The following is a 25,859-nucleotide window of genomic DNA, read 5'->3' on the forward strand; positions in this document are numbered from 1 at the left end:
GCAGAATAGTTCTTATCTGCTTCTTCCCTACCCGCGGCATGGGTTCCAGTCCCGTCCGTCGGCGGCTGCCGTCGCCGCCGCAGGAGGCCGGAGTTCTGGTGGTGGGATTACCGCCAGATAGCACTTGGCCCTCCTCCTGGGCTTCCTGATCCTTTCCTCCGCCCACTCGTCCATGTCCATCCGCCCCCTTATCGCCTCGGTGCGGATGCCCGACGGAGACCAAGTGCGAGATGTTCCTGCGCCCGTGCGGCGGCACCAACCACCGGAACGGCGACCTGCTGCCGCGCAGTGGCCACCGTGCTGCAGAACAGCCACCCAACCCTGCACCCTTGATCGGGAGTGCCCCCAAGTAACAGTCACCGCGGCGCCCTCCCCCTCCGGCCGCCTGCAACCTACTTCGGGAGTTGAGGTAAAGGCTAAATGTTCTGATCAATTTGATGAAGCTGAAAACCGCTTGGATTTGTGTGTGTTCTGCTCCTGCTGCTTCTTGCATCCTGCGAATTTTTTTAGGGATAACGGGGGGGGAGAGGATCCCCACCAATATATTGCCATAGTCTCTTGCAGACTCAATAAAACTCGGAGGGTTCAGCAATTGTTACATAGGGAAAACACTGCATAACATGCTTGGCAAAATGATACAGTCTATGGCTTGTTTGGGTGATTGCAGATCATTAAGTAAACTGCAAAATCAGTAGCACTGCATAACATGCTTGGCAATGCATACAGCAAATGTTATTTATTAAAGGAATTTCGAAGTGAGAAATACCATGGTTTCCTTCCAGCTGCTTTGCCTCTATATATAACAGAACTCGCCAAAGAAGTAGCATCGCTGACCTTGTAGACAGCAAGAATCTATTCGGCGATGAGGTGCTGCGCTGCAGTGACAGAGGGACAGAATTACTTGTCCAGCTTTAGAAGCACCTCTAACTATAGTTGAGCATCAGCGTGGGATGTTTCACTAGTTGGTGGCCAATTCATCTGCACTAGTGCCTAGTTTATTGATAGAGTTAGATAGTGACAAGAGCTGCCTGCAGTTGAACATTTTGAAATTAGCATTCATGATTTTTCATGCCACAGTGTCCTGTCTGCTGGTACTTCCAGCATTTAGAATCTGAAGTTTGCAACTTCAAGAAGATCCACATGCTGCCCAAGTTTCTTAAGTGTTGGGTCTAGTGAACCACATCGTCATGTTCCAAGTATTGGCAGCAAGAATCAGAATATATAGTTGCTTCTTCTAGAGCAAATCAATTATCAATTGCGAGCTCATATCTCGTGGCTAGAGCTGGCATGCTACCAGTTGAGTAAAGCAAGATCCACTTCACAAGGATCTTGTGTCTGTTGTTAACCCACATCGCATGTGAATGTTAGCTGTGTCGTACTAATTTCTTTTATAATAAAAAATAAAGAGTTAAAAGGGACTTTTTTCGATACAAAATTTATCGAAAGCTCCGAATTTCAGGTTATAGTTTGGCAATTTACATGTCTTCCAAGTCAAATTTGGACAAGAAATTCAAAGATCAGATAATTTGACAACATCAAATGGATCAAAACTTTTGCTCTTTCATTGAGTATTTTTCTGTACACTTTGTCTCATATATACATCAAAATTGTTTTGATGATCAGCCAATCCTCTAAAAGGCGGATGCTAATCGCAGGGAACCTGAGTTGGTGTATGATCTTTCTACAGACTAAGAGTGTTGAGAAGCGAGACCCTGCACTGGATCAGTCTCCTAAAGACAATCTGGAGTTCGCTCTCAAGATCAACAATCTCCAACTCCAAGACCTGCAATTGCTCCTCCTTGCACACAACTCTCTTCTTCTGGAATGCCTTGAACCACATGCTAATGGCACACATTATCAGAAATTGACCGGGCACATCATTAATCAAGCTAGCAGCCTGCTGGGCTTAGCAGAAGTGGTACCTGATGCTACTGCTGCAAGATGCGCAGCCGCTGTGCCATTGATGCGCGGGACTTGCGGTCCTCCCTCCGTGCATATGCTCTGTGTGGGTGTGGCCTCTGACAGGCGGTGCGCTGGTGCGCCTGAGGCTGCGAGCGCCCGTCCGCGACAGCCCTACCCGCCGTCCTGGCGGCAAGCGAGGTCGTTGTTGCGGACGAAGAGCGAAGCCAAGACAGGGAGCCGAGGGCCCACGCGGAGCAGGGGCGGCAACAGCATTCCAGCGTGAGTCGCTCAGATTTCTCACGCTTTTCAGATGAGCTCATGCAGCGGCGATGCAAGAACCAGCTTCAATTGGATTAAATCCGCGCGAGGAAAAGGATGACGGAGACTGCAAACCCATGTGCGGCGGCAGCGCGGACTCGACCGGTGTGGCATGCCCTGGCACTTTGGCGAAGCGTGGCACGAGCAGCGGTGCAGCCGGATTTGTTGTGGAGCTCATCAATGGCGCTAGTGAAGGGGAGGGGAGAGAGGGAAGTGCGGCGCCAGAGGAAGGCCTGTGCGGAGAGATGGAAGAGGGTGAGCGGCAGGGGGAGATCGACATGGAAAGCGGGATCGGAGCCCCTTGATGGCCGCCACGGTGAGAGAGCGCAGCGATGGAGGGACCGAGGGAGGCCGAGTGGGCTTGGTCTGCCTCAGCCTCGAGCGATACGAAGACGAACGACGGGAACGGGAGGAGCGAGCTGTTTGAGAAGAGTCGGGAGAATGCTAGAGCTGGACGACGCGCCGTACCGGATGCTGACGGTACAATTTAACTTAGCCTGATGACGGACGGTCGAGATTTTTGTAATGACGTGGCCCAATCGCTGCTGGAGTTTCCGTCCAACTTTCGTCTTGAAGAGATAGGGAAAGATGTTGAAGCAACTGCATAGCCCAACCAGCAGACAGCACGAATCATTCTCATGTGCGATCATGATGACCTGCAACAGAATCCACTCAACCCAAGAAGCCTCGCTGGATGAGCTTGATTAGGAGGCTGTCATGTCTGCATTGTGGGTGGCAAACTGAACTGCACGGGTGAAGGGCCATCGAGTTTAGTATCAGATTCAGATCATGGTGACTGAATTGACATACAAGTTGCCTGTGGAAGAACAAGCAGCATGTTGACTTTGCCTCACCTCCAGGCTCCAAAGACATGTTTAACCAGCTGGTCACAGCATTACACAACGGATCAGTAATAGTCTTTGTACAGTTGTATGCATGTTTCTGTTCTTCATTGCATGCTTGTTCCATCATCCCCACGTGTTTCTGCAATTTCCTAGCACATTAGGTGCACCTCTTAAATAAAGAGATTATTATCACACTGTCAAGTTGCAGGTACCAATAGCAAATAATCCATTCAAAGCGTACAATATGTGCACGCTTGGCCACAGATATCCCTCTCCTAAACATTGTGAGAAGAAACAAATGATTTTTTGGAGGGAAGCAAAACAATAGAAAATAGGAGAACTTGATGCTTGTGGTGTATGATTGTATCAGCACAACTGACTATTTTGTTCACAGTGGTTTTTTTGGGGTTAAGAGACAAAGTAAATATTTCCTGAAGTTACATTTCAGTTTCTAATGAATCATTTATGCAGAATATTTCTCTGCTATGTGAATTTATCTTCAGTCCAAACATTTGTTTAAGCAAGCATAAAACAAAATATCAAGGTTCTAGCACTCCAAATAATTTTGCACCAGAAATTTAGTATGGTAGCATCTTAGATTCATAGGCAATATGCCAAGCGCAGTCTACAGAATGTGAAACTAATGATGCTCATCCATGCATGGGAGGGGGTAGGTGGAGAGCGGAGGCTCACCAGTTCGTCTGTTCGTCTCCGGTCGCGGCGGCCTTGGGCCGTGAATCACACGCTCGCGACCCAGCTGCGGATGCGAAACGAGCTGCCGTGGCGACCGCGGCCGTCCTGCGGAGCCTCCGCCGCCGTCGTCCTCCCCACCCCCTTGCGGCCTCCCAGGTTCCGGCTAATTTTACACGTGACCCATATGTACATAAAACACCCTAAATTAGATCGCGATCCAATATTTAACACAAAACCCCCAATTTTACATATCTCAATTCAATTTTTTTATACAGAGAAAGTCTGGTTTACACCTTCAAACTATCACAAAAGTTCGATTTTCAACTTTTAATTATAAAATCAAATAAAAAATACTATCCAATTGTTGAAATCGGCAAATTTGTCCTCTTAGATGGTTTCCAAGGTGATTTTTTATTTTGTTTGAATGAAAAATATTGTGAATGAGCTCGTAGCTCAGTGGTGGAGTCGCTGGTTGGTTGTAGTGCCCCACCAGCCCGCGTTCGAGCCCGCTCGGCGCTGGTTTCGCACCTGGGTGCTGAGGTGTGTGCTGGTGTGTGTGCGTGTGTGGCGTGTGCGTAAGTCTCGGTATGACGCGTTCTGAGATTTCTGAGACGGTATGACGCGTTTTGAGATTTCTGAGACAGTCTCGTCTGCGCTGAATCCGGTTAGCGTGGATGACCAAAAATTTTACATGACTCCCCGTGCTCCAGGTGCTTTAAAAAAAGAATTAAAAATATTCACTTTTAAACTTAAAAATTTATAACTAATTCATTTTAAATAAAAAATACAAAATGTGTATCAAAAGTTTTCTAAAAATCATAAAATTTGGTTACCTGTAGTTATGTCTATTATTTTTAAATAACCAAGATTCAAATAAAAAATAATAGATAGGTTATATTTTTTAAAAAAATTGGTACTGCTTTCAAAATTTTTAGATTTAAAATAAATTAGTTTAAATTTTTTAGATCTAATTAGAATTTTATTAATTTGTCTAAAAATACAAAATCCTTTTGAAAGCCACTCTAAGGGCCAAAATTGTTAGGTTTTGACAGTTGGATGGTCTTGTTATCCGACTTTGTAATTGAAGGTTGAAAATTAGACTTCTGCAATAGTTGGAAGCGGTAATTCGAACTTTTACCCCCTGATATTTTTGCATAAACCCTTTTTTACTGATTAGTCCTCATTTTAGACGAATTTCTTTTAGACGAAACTGATTAGTCCTCGTTTGTTGCCCCCCCCCCCCCCCCCCGCGTTTGTTGCCCCCCCCCCCCCCCCCCCCCCCCCCCGCGGCATACTGGCATGCGTTCCCGTCCGCCGCCGTCCGCCGGACGCCGGGGCCGCCACATGAGGCCAGAGCTCCGGTCATGGGAGTGCCGCAAGATAGCACCTGTCCCTCCTTGTGGGCATCCTAATCCTTTCCCCCAGCCCACTCATCCACCACCCCTTCTCACCTCGGTACGGGGCGCTCGATGGAGATTGGAGAGCAAGGGCGAAATGTTCCTGCGCTACGGGCCGTGCGGCGGGATCACTGCCGGAACAGCGACCTGCTGCCGCGCCGTGGACACCCCGCTGCTGCACCGCATGTCCGCACCCAACCCTGCATCCTCGATCGGGACATCGGGAGTGGCCCCTAGTCACCGCCGCGCCCTCCCCCTCCGGCCGCCGGCTAACTGCTCCGTGAGTTGAGGAGGGAGAGGCTAACCGTTTGGATTGATTTGATGCAACTGAAATCGCTTGGATTAGGGTGCATTCTGCATATTTTGTTCGCAGCTGCTTGCATAATGTGAGATGATGCAGTTGCAGTCTATGGTTGTTTGGGCGATCGCAAAGCATTCAGTAAACTGCAAAATCAGTAGCACTGCATAACATGCTTGGGCAACTTTGCAATGCATACAACAAATATTATTGATTAAAGGAATTCCGAAGTGGAAAATACTATGATGTCCATCCAGCAACGGCTTGTCTCTCTATTTAACAGAACTAGCCGAAGAAATGGCATCGACCTTGTTGACAGCAAGAATCTATTCGACGATGAGGTGCTGTGCTGCAGTGATGAAGAGACAGAACTGCCTGTCCAGCTTTAGAAGCACCTCGGACTATAGTTGAGCATCAGCGTGGGATGTCTCAATAGTTGGTGGCAAATTCACCTGCACGAGTGCCTAATTTTATGATAGATTAATATCGTCACAAGAGCTGCCTGCTGTTGAACATTTTGACTTTAGCATTCATAATTCTTCATGCCACATTGTCCTGCCTGCTTGTGCTTCCAGCACTTGGAATCTGAAGTTTGCAATTTCAAGATGAACCACATGCTGCCCAAGCTTCTTAACTGGTGGCACCATCCGAACCACATCATCATGTTCCAAGTATTGGCAGCAAGAATCAGAATATATAGTGGCTTACTCTGGACAAATCAATTCTCAATTCTCAATTGTTTGCTCATATCTCGTGGCGAGAGCTGGCATGCTATCAGTTAAGCGGAGCAAGATCCACTTAACAAGGATCTTGTGCCTGTTGTTAAGCCACATCCAATGTGAATGTTAGCAGTGTCCATCTCATCAAACAACTAGTACTAATTCTTTTAATGATACAAAAATAAGGAGTTAAAGGGACTTTTTCTTCGATGCAAAATTTATCTGAAGCTCCCAATTTCAGGTTAGAGTTTAGCAATTTAGTTGTATTCCGTGTCAAGTTTGGACAAGAAAATTCAAAGATCAGACAATTTGGACAACATGAAATGTATGACAACTTTGCTCTTTCATCGAGTATTTTCTGTACACTTCGTCCCATATATGCATCAAAATTGTTTTGTTGATCAGCCAATCCTTTAAAAGGCGGATGCTAATCGCAGGGAATCTGAGTTGGTGTATGATCTTTCTACAGGCTAAGAGTGTTGAGAAGCGAAACTCTGCATTGGATCAGTCTCCTGAAGACAATCTGAAGTTTGCTCTCGAGATCAACAATCTCCAACTCCAAGATCTGCACCTGCTCCTCCTTGCACGTGACTCTCTTCTTCTGGAATGCCTTGGACACAAGAGACCACTTGCTAGTTGTCGACGTCTGGATCTCCTTTGACAGGAGGTACAATGTCATTTCCAGCATCAGTAGAGCAATCTCTCTTGCTTCAGACAATAGCTTGACCACTCTGCAGCTATCAGTGTCAAGAACAACCTTTCTGTTGATCTTCTTGAGCTGCTTCTGGGCCTTCTTGACCAAACGGGCATAAGACTGAGCCTTGGCCTGAACAGCCACATTGTCTCCTCTCTTGAGACCCAATTGCAACTCTTGGACGCTAGTCCTGAGCTCTGTGAAGCTCTCTTGAACGTCATTGCAGAGGTCAAGCAAGACGAGAGAGCGCTCAAGCTCCTCCTCGACTGCCTTTCTCTGTTGACACTGGCTACTGGGAAAGCATATGAGCTCATCGATGCAGCTGTAGATGTCCCCGAGCTTGGACAGACCATCAACTATGGTTTTGATGGTCACAGAAGGAGAAGAGACAGTTGCCATCAGGTTCTGAATCTGTTCCTCGACATTGGTTCCGTTGGAACAAGGGCTTGAGGGCACACTCGCAGATCTCAGGTGGAAGGCCATGCTTGGAATGGAAGGGGAAGTTATGAAGCCTGTTTCCGCTGAAGATGTTATGGAAGGGAAGTCAAGTGCAATGGTGTCTTCCCAGCTTTGGCTTCCATCTTTATAAAGGTGAAGAGGTTGAAGCAACCTCACCGGCGAACCAGCAGACAGCAAGAATCATTATCATGTGTGATCGTAGTGACCTGCAACAGAAGCCACTAGACCCAAGAGGCATTGCTGGTTGAGCTTGATTAGGAGGCTGTCATGTCTGCATTATGTCTGGCAACAGACCTTCACTGGTGAATGGCCATCAAGTTTAGAAGCAGATTCTGATCATTATCAATAAATTAACATGCAAGTTGCCGGTCGAAGCACAAACAGCTAGTTGACCTCCAGGCTCCCAAGACACATTTAACCAGCTGATCAGAGCATTACACAATGGGTGAGTTGTACTCCTTGTCCCCGTGTTTCTGTTCTTTATTTCCTGCTCGTTGGATCATGCCCACTTCTTTCTGCAATTTCGTAGCGCATTAGGTGCTCCTAATTAATTAGTTTATTGTCATGCTGTTATATTTCATTCACCGATAGCAAATAATCCATTCCTGTGTATAATATGTGCACGCTTTGAAACAGATATCCATCTCTCCTGAGCATCATGAGAAAAAAAACGTATGATTTTTCTTTAAAGAGAAACAGCAGGAAAGGAGAAGAGAAGAGAATTAGTTACTTGTGTTGTATCTGCACCATTACTATTTTGTTCACAGTTGTTTTCTTGGTTAAAGAGATACAGATAAATAATTCCTTACATTTTTTCTAAGGAATCATCTTGAAAGATTATTTCGCTACTATATGAATCTTTATCTTCAGCCCAAACAAGCATGCCAGCCTGAGCAAGTGTTATGAGTTCAGTGAATGGTGAAACTATAGCTACCCAGAAATCCTAACGGGTGATGTCTCTTATTTTCTTGACAAATTTATACTGCTTCGATTCTTTTTTTTCTTGAACACGCAGGAGAGCTGCGCATCGTTGTATTAAGAGAGGAAAAAAGTCCAAAAACATCCCCATCACCTTACCTTGGACTAGAGTACGGGATGTAATGAAACAAGAACCGGACTATTACAAACAAATGAGAAAAAAGGGACCTGACCAACACTAGACCTCTGCTTCGATTCTCAGCTTATATGGTTACATACTTTTGCATTTGCACCAAATGGCTTATTCCTCACCTCCTCGGTCTTGAGACCTGACCAGAAATCCCCTCCAGTTACTTATTTTTTGTAGTAGACATGAAAAAGATAATTAAATATGATTCACACCTATAGAAAGCTTGTCCATAATCGATATTGTGGAACCTGAGTAGGATACAATTAGAACTAAAATTATTTCTTCATAATCTTTTTTTTTCTCGAACACGCAGGAGAGCTGCGTATCTTTATATTAAGAGAGAAAGAGTAGTCCAAATACAAGGAAACATTCCCTACCTTGGACTAGAGTGAGGAACATAAGGATCTAGAAACTATTACATAAAAACACCATACATAGGACCAGACCACAAACTCGAACATCCACTAGACCCGCACCATACTCAACACGGGGCTTAGCGCAGTAAGCTTTTTGGCCCCCGAGAATTGCCACAGGTGGGACTTCTCCTTGAAGGTTTGCACCGCCACCTGCAGGTTTGGAGAGGCTCCTTCAAACACACAAGCATTTCTATGCTTCCAAAGGATCCAAGCCCCAAGTATACACAAGGAGTTAAAACCCTTCCTGTGCTGTTTAGGAAGTCTCCTCTCAGCATGTTTCCACCAGTCAGCAAAATTCATACTAAAATTATTTCTTCATAATCTCAATTCTCAGTTTCTCACATGTAAACTGGGACTAACCAAAATACCTTGACAACACCATTTGATCATATAGCACTCCTATACCAAAGAAAGCTCCAAAAGCAATCACAAAGGTGACCCTTTTGACAGTTTGTTCTGTGGAGGTAACAGAGACATGAGGTGCTTCAGCCAAGCCACAGAGTTTGGAGATCATAATCCCACACAACTTCGGGTTCCCATCAAAGCTAGAACTTGGAAATGTACTAAGCTGGCCTCCATTTGGAATAGGCCCTTCCAGGTCATTATGAGAAACATTGAATTCAGAGAGGAAGTGCAGGTTGTTCAGTGCTGATGGGATTGCACCTGTGAGATGGTTGCTAGACAAGTCTAAAACTTGCAGATTTGTGAGCTTGCTGAGTTGCTGTGGAATCTCTCCTGACAAGCTGTTGAAGCTCAAATTGAGCTTCTCAAGCGATTTCAACTGAACAATCTCCTGGGGAATCACACCGGTCAAGTTATTATGACCAAGATCCAGTGTTTTCTTGAAAGTAGTGTCTATCCGGTATTGAAATGAGTGAGCTAAATAAATAGGTAGCTCAAACACCCTTGGATCCAAATGGCTTGCTGTCTTTTCTGTTCTTAGCATTGGCATTTCCATTAAGGCTGTTGGTAACTCCCCTGTAAGGTTATTAGATGCTAGGTCTAGAAGGAAAAGTGAGGTTAAATTTTTTATCCAAGCTGGTATTGGTCCACTGAGCTGATTCCTGTTCAAAAATAACATCTCCAGATTTTTGAGCTTTGACAGCCAAAGAGGTATTTTACCGGACAACGAGCAATCAGTTATGGAAAGAACTCGAAGATTCCGAAAACCATCAATCGTATCATCTTCTGGCATGGCCTCACCCTTGTAGCTGGATCCAATAAGTAGGGATGTGAGATTTCTACAGTTCTTTAGGATCTGAAGTGTATTTGTGATATTTGTAAAATTGTTGGCGCCAAGTGACAGGAAAACAAGAGATTTCAAATTTCTTATTCTTGGTGACAGCTGCCCATGCAAGTTGTTGCTAGATAGCCGCAATGCCATCAGGTTGCTGCATGAGTAGATGCTTTCTGGAATTGTGCCAGTGAAGTTGTTGTACAGAAGATCTAATGCTTTTAGATTGAGCAGGTTGAAGAAGTTGACTTTGTGAAGCCCTCCGCTGAAATTGTTACCCTCGAGGTCAATCGTTATGATATTTGTGCAATTGCTCAGAGCTGATGGCAAGTCCCCAAACATGTTGTTGTTGTTCAAATGGAGCCCCTCCAGTCTCTTGAGCTGGCCTATAGATTCCGGAATCTTGCCATTTAGCCTATTACCTCCAAGGTCAAGGTTAACCAGATTTCTCAGCTTCATTATTTGTGCACCGTCAAGTAATCCCTGCAACCCGTTGTTTGGGAAAGAGAGGTACTCTAACGATGTAGCGTTGAAGAGCTCATCTGGGAGAAGCCCACTGAGGTGGTTGTGGCCGGCCTTGAGCACTCTAAGTGCAGAGCAGTTACCCATACCAGCAGGGATGCTGCCACTGAATTGGTTGAAGGAAAGGTCAAGCACTGCAACATCCTTGGAAACTATTATTGCTCGCATTGATGCCAATCAAATTTCTTGTTTTCTCCCATATTGTAGATGGAAATTCTCCTGTAAACAAGTTGCTTGAGATGTTGAGTGCTTGCAATGGCTGCTCAGTGATTGACGGATGAGGCTCTTGCAGGGTCCCGCTGAGGCGGTTGAAGCTCAAATCAAGTACTGTGATGCTGCCAGATGACAATAGTTCTGATGGCAGGTTACCAGAGAGCGAGTTGTATGAGAGGTTGAGGCGCAACAAGCTGGTGAGCTTGCCAAGGGACGGTGAGATGCTTCCTTCTAGGCTTCTATGGGCTAGAGACACCTCCATAACTGCTCCACGTCCATTGCAAGTGATGCCTTCCCACTTGCAGCAGTCTGTGCCATTCCGCCAGGACATGGTAACACCACCATCATGAGATAGCCCAGCAATGAACTGTATCAGGGAGATCTTCTCCTTCTCATTGCATGAAGTGGCAGGAGAAGCCATGGTGAGTAGCAGCACAAGGGGAAGACCAAAGAAAGGCATGGCCAGCCTACTAACCTTGCTTTTGTATGAAAAATGTGGTGCTCTCCGCATGGTTTTTCTTTTCATGCGTTTTGATCTAAGTAGCAATTGTATTTGTAAAGACCCTGTTCCGGAAGGTGGCTAACTCTTGGAGCCATACTTGCTGAATATATGTAGGGAAAGAATGGTAAGGAGCAAGTAGGGAAACATGAAGTATGAGAAGTCAGTTGACCAATCTCAGCACTTAAATTATTCTACAAGACACATATACTAATCTGTGAGCGTGGAAAACTGGTGCTTAAATTGGCCACATGATAAAGACCACTGTCAGATCAGTAGTAATTGATCTAGGACGGCACAGCGTGCTTATTGCTTAACTGTCAAATCACTGCTTTTTTTGAGCTGTTCACATCACTGATTTTGTGATGTAAGGAGCTGGCTGGGGAGATGCATGCTCTGTTGTTAACCCCAAACAATCTGGTTTGGTTAACACAGCACTGTTAATCTAATAGAAGTACTGCTAACTACGATTGTGGAGTTTCACTCTGACAGTTCTCTTGAGCTGCCTGCTTTGCATTTTGATAATTAGTCTAATCTTCTAATTTACTAAAAGTCCAATCGTTAAAATGGACTATGGAGCATGTTAGGTTGGCAGTCATCAGGTAGGGGAAAAAATAAAATTATTTTAGAATCATGTTGAAATTACCTTTTCTTTCTCTTTTGTATATTTATATAGGAAAAATAAAACTATATCAAGATAAAGTTGCTGGTGTATCTCTGTTGGACTGGAAAAGGGTGCATTCTGTTGTTGATTAAACAAGCTCTGTACTCTTTATTGTTTTCATGTGAGCTTCCATTATACAATGATTTAGTGACAAATTGTTATTTGACAATATGCAATGGTTTCATTTTAATCAATCGTTTTGATAATGATTGATTTATTTGAAATGTTGCCACTGATCCATATTCAAATTGATTATATTAATATGGATTGTTGTTAGGCATGTGATTAGCTTTAGGGTGATAGACTCGTGGCACATTGAAATACCTTTCTAGGCGAAGCCCTTTACTTGCCAGACTGTTCATGACTCTCGACAAAATTCATTCTTATCTGCAGCAATGGCGATGGCCACTATAATTGGTGAACTCGGATAAGGTGCCGAACTAGCGATGTTGTCTTCTTGACCTGGTAAGGTGATTTCCTGCCACTGTGCTGATCTCACTTGCTGTAGAGATACAATTGGTGAGTAGGCAGGTTGATCACATGACTAAATCTGCCTTTTTCTGGTCTGTTTCAGTCTGTTGCAAACCATCGAAGTATCATGCCAAAAGAAACTTGCCATTCCATATTCTGATCTGGAACATTAGAGGCCTCAGCACTTCTGCTCTGTGCTTACTGTAGTGTGAACAGTTCACAATCTGTTCCACGTCTCCAAGAGACATGATGCCTCCAATCGACCGCTACCGCCAATTGACTGCTGGACCAAATTTCGTCACCAACATTGCTTACCTTCTGGCTCACTTAACCAGGTGATGTTTGCACTTTGCACTTGGAGTAATCAAAGTAGCTAACTTGTGAGAACTATGACAAGTCACATTTGACATTTGCGTGCTCCTTGACAGGCCGCCCTCTGTTCTACATATCTTTCTACCAGGGCCAATCTACCAGTTCTGCAGTTCATTGCCATGATCCAAGAGTGACAAAACAAGATCTATGTATGACTCCAGAGACTCGCGAAAGATTTCCCACGGCGTCGATGATAATTTACACACAAGGGTGACCTCCATGGCTCCATTCCTCACCATCTGGGTTCACCACTTTTTGTGAACGTGCCAATGTGATCGCACGGCGAGATCATATCACGTGCTGCTGCAACTCATTGACAAATGCACAGCGGAGACGATGTTGTGGGAGGCGTAGAGTTTTGAGCAACAATTGTGCTATGCAGACATGCAGTGCTGGTAAGCCGGAGGATACATACACAAAAGGGTCAATTGTGACGACGACGTCTTCGACCTGATGCGTTTGCTTGTTTCTCCTTTTTCATCTTGACTCTTGGCTTGTTGAGCGTGGAGGATGTTTTTGCAGGGTCTGCAATCTTTTTCTCCCTACTGGCTACGGCTGGTGCTGACTTTGTATTGACGTCATCACTTATCGACATGTATATACTTTTTTTTTTGAAACGAAATCGACATGTATATACCTGGCCCAGATTTTTACGCAGGTGACGCTGTGCACGTTTACTGGTCGGGGTTTCCTTTTTGCAAACATTCTCGTATGTTTTTAATACTATATATTTGCCGATTATACTAGAATCAAACAAATTGTTGCCAAACTCCAGTAGAAATCGAACATTCTCCAATGTAAAAAAAAATGTAAATATGAATCTGCATACTAGAATCAAACATGCATTTGCCGGCTATTTCTTCTAGTCCCTGTGTTCCAGCTAAAGCGACACATTTGAATCTTCAAACTTTGCATGGTTTTTTTTTAGATTAAGGAAAATCCAGCCTTGACTTCTCACATTTGAGAAGCTACGGCCAAACTTTGCATGGTTGTACTCACTATGTCCTGCAAATTTCACATATTTGAATCTAAAAACTTGGCATGTTTTTCAAAAGGATTCCGTAAATATCTAACTGTGCCACGCAACTGAGGTCAAAATGGATAAATGAATTCCACGGGGTTTGTATCTTTGGATGCTTGCAAATTGCATTCCAGTCTAGGCTGTTTTTCTTATGGGCCACATCCGCAGCCCACGCCACATAGGCGGCCCAATAAGTGGAAGCAAGAAGACACGGACGCCGGGACGCGCAAAGTCCACGCCGCGAGACAGCGACGCGGCGGCGGCGACCCCCGCACTGCCGCTGCGTCGTCGACTCGACGGCTCGGCAGCCGGAGTGCGCCGCACGCGCCGGAGGAAGATCCCCGCAGTCTAGGGTGGTGGGTCCTCTGAGACGTGCTCCCAAGGTACATCATGCAGAAACCCTGTTGGGAAAAGCTCTAAAGTTTGAGATGCACTGACATTTACGATTGTGACAATACTACTATTGTAGGATATTTGTCATGATTCGATTGAGTATTGTATTGTCCAGCAACAAACTTGAATGATGAATACATTATTGCTGCACCACAATCTACAAGTTTGATGGAATGTTTTGGGTGACAAATTTGGACTGCTGCAATTTAAATCAGCTTACATAGTTGCATGTTTTATTTCGCCATAAATCTCCTCAAATTACATCCTTACAGAATGGAAATGAGTTTTTTTTTTCTTTGAACGGTTATTCCTATTGCCATTATTTTTAATAATTGAAAATAAGCTCGTACATTGATATGACACGTGGGGGTAGAGACCAACTAGATAACCTAAAGTTCTGGTACATAACCTGAACAAAAAAGACAGCCATGAATAGACTCCAGAAATTAGCCAATCCCTCTGTCTTGCATTTGATCAGCCCCAGGATTGCTTCCATCTTCATCATTGGACTGCTGGTCATCAGCACCAGGCAGGAAGAGATGAGTGTCATACTCAGCCACTCAGGAGGGTTCTTTCCCTCACAATCACCAATTTTTTACATAGTCTTCACCAGTCTCAACATAATCATGATCTAAATATGGTTCGCAACTATTAGACATATGTAGCCCTATATACGTCTAATAGCAACTACACAAAAGCTTGATAACTGTAGATGTTTCTGAACTTGAAGGCTATGTTTCTGCTTGTGTGTTTCTTTAGTTGCGTATTTATATTGGAAATATCCCTCCATTTTTAAATTTAATATATGGCGCACGTGTTTACTTGTTGGAGGTTCCATTTTTTGCCAACTATGCTCGCGTGTTTTCAAAAGTAATATTTGCCAACTAGTGTACTGGAATAAAACATTCTCCATTTTTTTCTTCAAAAAAGATAATTCTGCATTGTAGATTGTAATTACGGATCTGCATACTAGAATCAAACATTCTCCATTTGCTAACTATCCTAGTCCTTGTGTCTTGCAAAATGATTTTCTCCTCCTGCATTTGCGGCATGTCTGTTGGTGTATATGTGAGCCCATGTATAGAGACTCATCTAGAGACCCATGTATATGATCTATATATCCCAACCTTCTACGGTTTGGAGGAATACAAGCCATTATTCTTTCCTACATGGTATCATTTGCCTAGGGTTTCTCCTCTCTCCTCTCCTCCCTCCCATCCCAGGGCTGCTGCCGCCGCCGGCGCCATGGCTGGCCGCCGGCGCCCCTCCTCTCTCCTACTTTCCCCCTCTCTCTTCCTCCCCTGCTTGCGCGCCGCCTCCCCTGCTCGTGGGCGCAGCGGGCGCCGCCTCCCCTGCTCGCGATGTGCTTGCAGAGCCCGGATCCGCCGCCCTGCCGCGCGTCTCCACCACCCTGCCGCTGCGCGCCTGCGCCTGGCCGTGGAGCGAGTGCCCCGCGCCGCGCGTCGCCACGGCGGGGCCGCCCGGTGCCGCCGAGGACAGCGCGCCCAGGAGCTGCGCGATGGGCGCCTCGGAGACCACGACGCCGAAGTCGCGCGCCGCAGACGGCGTTGGCTCCAGGAGCGCCATGGGGCCCAGCACGTCGCTCGGGCTCTGGATGGACTTCGCGGAGGAGCAGAGCCTGTCCGCCGCCGCCCCTGCCGCCGCTCCTCTGCTCCAGGGCGCGGGAGCCGCCCCTCCTCTGTTCCAGGCAGCCTCCCAGGCGCCTCCTCTGCTCCAGGGCGCGCCTCTGTTCCAGGCCGCCGCCCAGGTGCCTCCTCCGCTCCAGGGCGCGGACCGTGCCGCCACCGCCACCGCAGCCCAGGGCGTGGGGGCCGCGGGCGCGCCGGGCGCCGCCGCCGCCACCTACGTCACGGGGGCCGCGGGCGCAGGCGTGCCAGCCGCCGCCGCCCGCCTCACGGCCGCCCTCCGGGACCTCGAGGCCAAGCTCGCGCGGGCGCACGCCGCCGTCGCGCCCACCGCGCTCGCCGTGCAGGCTGCGCGGACGCCCGTGGCTACGCCCGCGGTGCCTCTGCCCGCGCCCGTGCTCCTGCACGCGTCCATGGCGTCCGTGTCCGCACCCGCGGCGCCCGTGCCTGCATTCGGTGTGCCCCTGTTATCGCCATAAATTAACATGGGCCGAAAACAAGTTGGGCTTAGAGCAGAAGATTTAAGAAAGCTTGTAAATCGGCTCCTGCGTAAGCATTTAGGCCACATGGGCCGTGTATCTTTAGATTTAGTTCAAGATTAGAGATAGAGTTCGATCAGGACAAGATAGAATTAGATTGTTTCCCAAGTCTCCGGACTATAAATATGTACCCTATGTTATTTATGAAAGAAGAACGTCATCACGTCTCGCAAACAATAACTCTCGGCGCATCGCCACCCCTAATTCTAGGGTTTCATCCAAGTAAGCGCCATGCTGCCCTGATCGCTTCTTGCGATCAGGGCAGCGTTGTTCTTGCTTTTACCTTGGTATTACTCGTACTGAAGCGTTTTTTATGGCGAGTAATGCTAGTTATCCTGATGTTCGTAGCATGGCTTTTGGTAGATTTATCGAGCTTTGTTGTTTACCATATACGAATATCATGTTGTTCCTGCGCATTCACGTTTCAATCTTATGCTAATTCTTGTTGCGTAGAATTAGTTGCACAGAGACAACACCTTGCTTCTTTTCCATCTAATAGATCTAATCTGCTATAGTTTGCTCTTATTCTTAAGAGTTGGCGTAATATCTGCTAGGTTAGGCCCTGCAAACGGATTGTATGATCCGGTGTCGTGTTAGATGCTTTGTCTTAGTCTTAACAGGGAATTGATCCGGGAATCTCCTCTTGCTAGTTCTTAGGCCTCTGTTTTTTGTTATGGTTTAGTTATTTATTATGTTCATTAGGCCCAATCACGCGTAGGATGTTCCGATCTAGCAGTGAAGCTTTTACCGTCGTGGATTAGATTAATTAGATTTAATTGAAGCAGCTTTACACTTATTTGTTTTATTTATCAATATCCGGATAAATGCAGATCCAATCTGACACTGGGACTCGATCGGCTCTTTAAAGCCGATGCAAGAGTCGTCCCAGGGAGCCGACCACGGCTCGGACTTACGTTTCCACGTGTTTGTGTATGCAGGGAAATCGCTGCAAGCACGTTCGCTCCTTCCTAATCGGGTATAGGTCAGGTGGCACGCCCGACATTCTCCGGAATCTCCGGGCGCGTGACGGAATTGCGGGCCGTCGACGAGGGAGCAGTGCCTGCCATCGCCCCGGCGACCTCCCGGCTCTTCGTGTTGCCTGTCGCTGCTCGCCGGTGGGTTTCGACCGACAACAGCCCCCCGCGGACGCGCCGTTCGCGGCCGCCGCCTTCTGCGGGCCGCCGATCGCCGCCGGAGCTGCTACGGCCGACGACACTCTCGCCGCGGCCCTCCTCGAGCGCGAGCGCTCCGCGGCCGACGCTCTCACTCGTCGGGTTGCCGCAGAGAAGCCCTACTTCCTTGTCCCGCCCGTCGTCCCCTTCACTGAGCACGGCGCTTCGTCCTCCCACCAGGCTCCGCCCTCTGGATCTGGAGGCCGAGGGCGTCGTCGGCGGAGGGGACGTGGTGGTGGTGCTCGGGGCACTCCAGACCCGACTCCGGCTCCCACTCCTGCTCCTGGCCCTGGAGGTACGCCCTGGCTATCCTTCAGCGCCCCATGGCCAGGGCGCATCCCGATGTGGCCGTTTCAGGGTCAGGGGGGCCTCGTCCTCAGCCCTAGCCGGCGGCCATGCTCGCTGCTGTTGCTCCCCTGTTCGCGCCGTCCTGGACCCCGCCCGCTCCACCCAGCCAGCAGTCGACCTAGCCTGGGGAATGGGACCAGGCCGCACCGGCGCGGTCCTTCAGCGCCATGGGGCGGACAGTGCCGGTCAGCACCGAGTGGATCGCCGACTCGGGTGCCTCCTTCCACACCACCCCACATGCCGGTATCCTTTCTTCTGTCCGACCCCCACACCCCTCTTGTCCTTCTTCCATCATGGTTGGTGACGGGTCTTGTCTTTCTGTCACCGCCGTGGGTTCTGCTCCTGGCTCCTTTCGTCTTCCCAATGTCCTTGTTGCTCCGCAGATGGTTCATAACCTTCTTTCCATTCGTCAGTTTATAGCTGACAATTCTTGTTCCATCGAGTTTGATTCTTCTGGCCTCACTGTAAAGGATTCGGCCTCCCGGCGTCCGCTACTCCAATGTGACAGCACGGGGCCCCTTTACACCCTTCACCTTCCTTCTTCCGCTGCACCACTCTCGCCTTCTTCTTCGCCCTGGCCGTCTTGGCCTGTTGCTTTTGCCGCGACGCCGTCTTCCACCACCTGGCACCGCCGTCTTGGTCACCCTAGCCGCGACGTTCTGGCTCAGCTCAGTCGTAGTACCGATGTGCCTGGTACTAAGGCTCCTGCTGCGCCCCTCTGCCATGCGTGCCAGCTCGGTCGTCATGTTCGGCTCTCTTTTTCTTTTTCTTCGCATGCGACGCATGCATTTGATCTAGTTCACTGTGACCTGTGGACCTCGACTGTTCTTAGCCTTTCTGGCTATAAGTACTATCTGGTGGTGGTCGATGATTTCTCGCACTACTCTTGGATGTTTTCTTTGCGCGCCAAGTCTGAGACCTTCCCCACCCTCCTCCACTTTTTTGTCTGGGTGTCCACTCAGTTCGGCCTCACCGTTAAGGCCGTCCAGTGTGACAACGGGCGGGAGTTCGACAACTCCACCTCCCGTTCTTTCTTCCTCTCTCGGGGTGTTCAGCTACATATGTCTTGTCCGTATACCTCTCCTCAGAACAGCAAGGCTGAGCAGATGATTCGCACGACGAACGACGTCGTGCGCACCCTTCTGATCCAGACCTCTCTGCCCCCGCGCTTTTGGGCTGAGAGCCTCAACACTGCCACCAACTTGCTCAACCGTCTTCCGTCCACTGCTTCTCCTGCTCCCACTCTACACCACGCTCTTTTCGGTACCCCTCCTCGCTACGACCACCTTCGGGTCTTCGGGAGTGCGTGTTACCCTAACACCTCCGCCACTGCTCCTCACAAGCTGGCGCTCCGCTCGACTCGTTGTGTGTTCCTTGGTTACTCCCCTGACTACAAGGGGTACCGATGCTTTGACCTCACCTCTCGCCGCGTCCTGATCTCCCAACACGTCGTCTTTGACGAGTCGGATTTCCCCTACTCCACCTCCTCCACACCTTCTCCTGACCCCGAGCTGGAGTCTCTGTATCCGACTGACCCGGTGGTTTAGCCACCTTTTCCTGTCTGTCCTTTCACTGCAGGTTTTCCCGGTACACCGGCACCGTTCCCGGTGATTCCTGTTGCACCGAGCGCGGCCTCGGTGCCCGCAGTCGCGCCACGCGCGGCCCCTGGACCTCCAATCGTGCCGCGCACAGACCCGGTGTCTCCTGCTGCGCCACGCGCAGCCCCGGTGCCTTCCCCTGCACCTGCGCGGTACGCTCAGCCGGTGCAGGTGTACCGACGTCGTTCGGCGCCAACACTGGCGCCGCCGCGGTACGGTGACCCGGTGCAGGTGTACCGGCGTCGTTCGGTGCCGACATCGGCGCCGCCTCCTGCTCCGGAGGCTCCTGCGACGCCTCCACCGGAGCCGTCGCCGCCGCCTCCACTGGCTCCCTCTCGAGCCGAGCCGGCGGTGTACCACCCGCCCGTCGTCCATCGGGATCCTCGGCATATCCATCCCATGGTGACTCGGCGAATGGCGTCTCAGGCCGCGACTCTCTCCGCCACCGAGGGAGAGCCGCGGGTCTCTCCGATACCCTCCTCTGTCCGTGACGCCTTGGCAGATCCTCACTGGTGTCGCGCGATGGAAGAGGAGTACGCAGCTCTTCTTGCCAACTAAATGTGGGACCTCGTGCCGCGTCCGTCTGGTTGCAATGTGGTTACTGGCAAGTGGATCTGAACGCATAAGCGTCGGGCTGATGGCACACTGGAGCGCTACAAGGCTCGCTGGGTTCTCCGGGGGTTCACTCAACGACCTGGTGTGGACTATGATGAGACCTTCAGCCCAGTGGTGAAGCCTGCTACTGTGCACACGGTCCTCTCGCTTGCGCTCTCGCGCTCCTGGCCTGTGCACCAGCTGGACGTGAAGAATGCGTTTCATCACGGCACTCTGTCAGAGACTGTCTACTGCTCTCAGCCAGCGGGATTTGTGGACTCGAGTCGTCCGGATATGGTCTGCCAACTCAACAAATTTCTCTATGGTCTGAAGTAGGCTCCTCGGGCTTGGTACTCTCGGTTCGCCACGTTCTTGCTGACATTGGGGTTCATCGAGGCCAAGTTTGATACGTCTCTTTTCATCTACCGCCGTGGGGATGAGACTACATATCTGCTGCTCTATGTCGATGACATTGTGCTCACAGCCTCCAGTCAGCAGTTGCTTTAGAGTGTCATTTCTCTCTGCAGCAGGAGTTTGCTATGAAGGATCTGGGTCAGCTCCACCACTTCTTGGGCGTCACTGTTGAGCCTCGCTCGTCTGGTCTTCTCCTTCACCAACGGCAGTACGCACTCGATATTCTGGAGCGGGCTGGGATGACTGATTGCAAACCCTGCTCCACTCCTGTTGACACTCAGTCGAAGCTGTCTGCTGATATGGGTGATCCGGTGGCTGATCCTATTGCCTACCGGAGTCTGGCTGGCGCTTTGCAGTACTCACCTTCACCAGGCCGGACCTCACCTACGCTGTTCAGCAGGTATGTCTCCATATGCATGATCCCCGGGAGTCACACCTTGCTGCACTGAAGCGTCTCCTCCGCTACGTCCGTGGCACTGTGGACCTCGGCCTGGTGCTTCACCGCTCGTCTTCTGCTGAGCTGGTGGTCTACACCGACGCTGACTGGGCTGGCTGCCCGGACACTCGTCGCTCCACTTCCGGCTACGCCGTCTTCCTGGGCGGCAACCTGGTCTCCTGGTCGTCCAAGCGGCAACTGGTTGTCTCCCGCTCCAGTGCTGAGGCGGAGTATCGGGCTGTCGCTAACGGTGTGGCGGAGGCATCCTGGCTACGACAGCTCTTGGCGGAGCTCCACAACCCGCTCGCCAATAGCATGCTCGTCTACTGCAACAACGTCAACGTCGTGTATCTCTCCACCAACCCCGTCCAGAATCAACGGACGAAGCATGTTGAGATCGACCTACACTTCGTGCGCAACAGAGTCGCCATCGGCGATGTTCGGGTACTCCATGTCCCGACTACCTCCCAGTTTGCTTACATCTTCACCAAGGTATTGCCCTCCTCGACCTTCTCGGAGTTTCGCTCCAGCCTCAATGTAGCCGGTGGCTAGTTGTGGCTGGGGGGGTATTTGCCCTTTGTACTCTATTTGTATTCTCTTCTTGTCCAGTCTTGAACACCGCTGCGCCGATAGTTCAGACTACGGGGGGGTGTTGGCTTTCTTGTTGTCCAGTCTTGAACACCGTTGCGCCGGTAGTTCAGACTGCGGGGGGTGTTGGTGTATATGTGAGCCCATATATAGAGGCCCATCTAGAGGCCCATGTATAAGATCTATATATCCCATTCTTCTAGGGTTTGGAGGAATACAAGCCATTATTCTCTCCTAAAGTGCCAATTCACCAAATTAAGCCCAAAGCTGCAGCCTTCAGCAGCTTTTCCTATGGGCTACATCCGAAGCCTGGCTCACATCGGCAGCCCAATTCATCAAAGCAAAGAACACGATGACAGCCGCAGGGGCTGGCGGAGGCCGATGGATTCTATGGTGTTGGGTTTAGTGAGGCGTGCTTCTGAGGTACATCCTGCAAAACCTTGCTGGGAACAACTCCAAGCTTTGAAGATGCAGCAACCATTGATTATTTGCCTCTCTGTACCGCTTTGATTTTTCAAAAATAAGATTATCCTGTTTACTCTTATGCTTAGAAATTATGTTGACTTTTGAATAAAGTATAGATTTTCAATTCAAATCTCTGCTTACATAGTTGCATTGCTTTAATCACTCCTAAGTCCTCACTCCTCATCCATTGACAACCACTACCACCATTGCCAAAAGGGGACTGGTAGATGAACCAGACAACAAAAAGGTCAGCCGTGAAAATGACTGAGATTCCAGAAGTAGCACCCATCTTGTGACTTGCAAGCAGTTGACACAATGCAAAGTCATCAGGAACATAATATGGTTTGCAACTATGCTAATCTTGATAATCATAGATGTTGCCATAACCAGAGTAGGAGCTACATACACAAAAAGTAATCACAAATCCTTAGGTAAACCAAGACTAACCATAAAACTTTGACAAGACTAATTGATCATACAGGAGCCCTATAGCAAAGAAAGCACAAAAACCAATCACAAAGGTGATCCTTCTCTCTGCTTGTTCTCTGGAGAGGATAGGCACTGCAGATTCCTCAGCTGAGCCACAGAGCTGATTAACCATAATACCACATAACTTTGGGTTCCCTTCAAAACTTGAATTTGGAAACGTATCGAACTGACCTCCAGTTGGAATAGGCCCTTCTAAGTTGTTATTAGAAATATTGAATTTTGAGAGAAAGCTCAATTTGTTAAGTGCCAATGGGATTTCAGCTGTGAGATAGTTGTTAGACAGATCTAGTGCTTCCAGGTTCGTCAGGCTGCAGAGCTGTTGTGGAATATATCCTGATAAGTAGTTGAAGCTGAGGTTGAGTTCGGCGAGTGATTTCAACTGACCAATCTCCTTGGGGATTGTACCAGTTAGTTTATTATTACCTAGGTTGAGCGCTTTAGGGAAAGCAGTGGGTATCCGGTATTGAAGTGATGAAACTGTATAAACAGTAAGTTCAAATGGATCTGTATCGATATGGGTTGCAGTCATGCCTGTTTTTAGCACTTTCTTATCCATTAAGGCTGCTGGGACCCCCCCTGTGAGTCTGTTATCTGATATGTCTAGATGGGACAGTGACTCTAGGCTTTTGATCCAGGCAGGTAATGGTCCGTTGAGTTGGTTCCCTTGCAAATCCAACACCTTCAACTTTTTTAGCTTTGATATCCAAAGAGGTATTTTCCCAGACAATGAACAACCACGTATAGAAAGAAACTGAAGGTTCTGAAAACCATCAATTGTCTCATCTTCTGGCATGGCCTCACCTTTGAAATTGTTCCCAATAATTAGGGTAGTAAGGGTACTAGAATTCTTGAGGATTTTAAGCGAATTTGTAATATTTGTAAATTTGTTGAAACTAAGTGATATGAAAGAAAGAAACTTCAGCTCCCCTATTCTCACTGAAAGCTGCCCATGTAAGTTGTTTCGGGATAGCCGCAGAGCAGTAAGATTTGTGCAAGAGTAGATGCTTTCTGGAATTGTGCCAGTGAAGTTGTTTCCCATAAGATCTAGTTTTTTAAGATTGATCAGGTTAGAGAAGTTGAACATGGAAAGTTCTCCACTGAACATATTGAACTTGAGGTCAATTGTTTCAAGATCTGTGCAATTGCTCAGAGCTGATGGTAGCTCCCCAGACATGTGGTTGCGGTATAAGCGGAGCTCCTTTAGTCTTTTGAGCTGACCTATGGAATCTGGAATTTCACCAATTAGCATGTTACCGCCAAGATCAAGGTGAGATAGATCTCTGAGGTTCATTATGCGTGCACCATCAAGCACTCCATGTAAACCACTGCTGGGAAAAGATAGGTACTCTAATGAGGAAACATTGAAGATTTCATCAGTAAGCGGACCACTGAGACTGTTGTGCCCAGCCATGAGTACCCTAAGAGCAGAGCATTTACCTAGACCGACCGGGATGCTGCCACTGAATTTGTTGTGGGTAAGGTCAAGCACTGCAAACGATGATGAGCTGATGCAGAATGACGACGGCATCAAACCTTGGAAATTGTTGTTGCTTGCATTGAGCACAACTAGATTTCTTATTTTCTCCCACACTGCCGATGGTAACTCTCCTGTGAACAGATTGCTTGAGATGTTCAAGACCTGCAGTCGACTGTAATTAGATACCGAAGAGTAGCTCTCTTGTGGTTGCAGGGCCCTGCTGAGATGGTTGAAACTGACATCGAGCACGACGATGCTACTGGAGGCCAGCAGCTCCAATGGAAAGCCGCCAGCAAAGGAGTTGTGCGACAGGTTGAGGCTCTGAAGGTTTGTGAGGTCACCAAGGGATGGTGAGATGCACCCTGCAAGGCCTCTGGAAGCCAAGGAGACCTTAACGACTGCCCCATCACCGCTGCAGGTTATGCCTTCCCACTCGCAGCAATCAGTGTCATTCCGCCATGATGCTGTGAGGCCATTGTCCTGCGAGAGCCCCGCGAGGAACTGGAGGAGGAAGGCCTTCTCCTGCGCGTTGCATGAGGAGGCGGGAGAGGCCATGGAAAGCAGCAGCAGCAGCAGATCGAGAGCGAGGCCGATGAAAGCCATGACCCTTATTCACTTAAGCTGCTATTTTTGGAGAATGTGGTAGTGGTGGTGTTTTCTCGTGGAACTGTGACGAATTTAATATGCTTTAGTTAGCAGGTGAGTTAAGTTTCCAGAAAAATCTACCTTAAACAATAACAAACACATGTATTTTGTTGTGCACATGACAGAGAAATGATGAGGTGATGGACCATGGAGAGGGACATGCTCTTCTTGATTGAACCCGTTTACCTGCTGCTGCTTCATTGAGCTGGCAAGATGAAGTAGAGGTAGGTCCATACTGTTCCCACTGGTTTAGCTTTGTTTCGAATATGTTCAATTATTGGAGCCACTGGTATTTACTTGCGGCCATTTTGGTTTGTACTAGATTGGAATCGCCGCGCTGATTCCACGAGGTTGAAATAGGTGGTGCTCTTTCAATGTCATGACCATGTGGCAAACTTTTTTTTGAAAAAAAAAATGTTTGCCATATGGTCCTGATCGTTGCCCTCATACCAGTTGGATTGTTGGAATACCCACTGCCACTCGAGGACACCCAGGAAACCGCCGCGTGCAGTAGCCATCCACCTCACCGGGCCATCTGAATCATCAGCCACGCTGTTCGTCCATGGTGTGTAACTGAGTGTTGGACCAGTATTGACTTTGAAATTAAAAGAGAGAAGAGTCTGGTTTACATCAGTTGTAGCTGAGTTCCAAATTCCGGCTTGTTGGGCTCTTGCGTGTGTGACTTGATTGTCTCACATGAACTGAGCTCAAGTGAACAGATAGACGTGATTCTCTGTGTGCCAATTTGCCGAGGAGATGCTTCGGCATCTTACGACGATGGCAATTTGCCACGAGTTTGCACTTAGTAGAGTGAGCTGCCTGGACTACTAGTTCTGTAATTCATCTTCAGATCTTGAGAAATGGTACTTCCATGTGAATTGGATTACACCGTGCCGCTGATAGTGCAGTTGCAGTCTGAATGTAAATTCTTCGACGCCAAAAGAAATCGGACGTGGATTATTAGCAGGTCAAATGCTTGGTTTCATACTACGCGCTAGCAAATGTGATAGATTTGAATCTTTACAATTTGCATCGTTGCAACTGCCTACATCTACCAACATTTATGATCTCAAAATAATTTGCACGTATTTTGGCATCTTTTGATGAATTTTGATGTCTTACATTTATTTTCCCCCTTTTCTGCAACCGGGAATGTCGAGTTTCCAGGTGCTGCTCGGGGTCATGCGGTGTGCCCCCGAGTGGACCTGTC

General features: G+C 48.2%; 2 protein-coding genes, 3 long non-coding RNA genes and 1 pseudogene across 5 annotated transcripts; 3 read left to right on the forward strand and 3 right to left on the reverse strand.

The window, feature by feature from the left end:
* Positions 1–60: 60 nt before the first annotated feature.
* On the forward strand, positions 61–3,259 carry LOC120655063. Its single transcript, XR_005667307.1, has 2 exons — positions 61–409; positions 1,656–3,259. It is a non-coding gene; the product is annotated as an uncharacterized LOC120655063 (long non-coding RNA).
* LOC120654702 lies at positions 1,541–7,375 on the reverse strand. The gene is made up of 2 exons (XM_039932349.1): positions 6,783–7,375; positions 1,541–1,828 (listed from the first exon to the last, which is right to left on the reverse strand). Exons 1-2 carry the CDS (start codon positions 7,347–7,349, stop codon positions 1,682–1,684), a joined length of 714 nt encoding a protein of 237 aa, XP_039788283.1. The 5' UTR covers positions 7,350–7,375; the 3' UTR covers positions 1,541–1,681.
* LOC120655009 lies at positions 5,054–13,526 on the forward strand. Its single transcript, XR_005667273.1, has 5 exons — positions 5,054–6,497; positions 6,642–7,770; positions 12,375–12,446; positions 12,556–12,787; positions 12,881–13,526. It is a non-coding gene; the product is annotated as an uncharacterized LOC120655009 (long non-coding RNA).
* LOC120654194 lies at positions 8,743–11,347 on the reverse strand (annotated as a pseudogene).
* A 526-nt stretch (positions 13,527–14,052) lies between the features above and the next one.
* Positions 14,053–25,549, forward strand: LOC120655518. The gene is made up of 3 exons (XR_005667574.1): positions 14,053–14,228; positions 24,775–24,873; positions 24,972–25,549. It is a non-coding gene; the product is annotated as an uncharacterized LOC120655518 (long non-coding RNA).
* On the reverse strand, positions 22,246–24,652 carry LOC120655231 (receptor-like protein 2). The gene has a single exon (XM_039933009.1). The coding sequence runs from the start codon at positions 24,605–24,607 to the stop codon at positions 22,481–22,483; it is 2,127 nt and encodes a 708-aa protein (XP_039788943.1). The 5' UTR covers positions 24,608–24,652; the 3' UTR covers positions 22,246–22,480.
* Positions 25,550–25,859: the final 310 nt, after the last annotated feature.

This window comes from Panicum virgatum, chromosome 1K (genome assembly GCF_016808335.1).
Source record: "Panicum virgatum strain AP13 chromosome 1K, P.virgatum_v5, whole genome shotgun sequence".
Classification (NCBI taxonomy): domain Eukaryota; kingdom Viridiplantae; phylum Streptophyta; class Magnoliopsida; order Poales; family Poaceae; genus Panicum; species Panicum virgatum.

Bases quoted from the DNA above. Each gene is read 5' to 3' on its own strand.
- LOC120654702 (XM_039932349.1), bottom strand. From the start codon at position 7,349: ATGGCCTTCCACCTGAGATCTGCGAGTGTGCCCTCAAGCCCTTGTTCC. The intron at 1,829-6,782 runs GCATTCCAGAAG...ATGTGGTTCAAG, and splicing joins AGTGGTCTCTTGTGTCCAAG to GCATTCCAGAAGAAGAGAGT.
- LOC120655231 (XM_039933009.1), bottom strand. From the start codon at position 24,607: ATGGCTTTCATCGGCCTCGCTCTCGATCTGCTGCTGCTGCTGCTTTCC.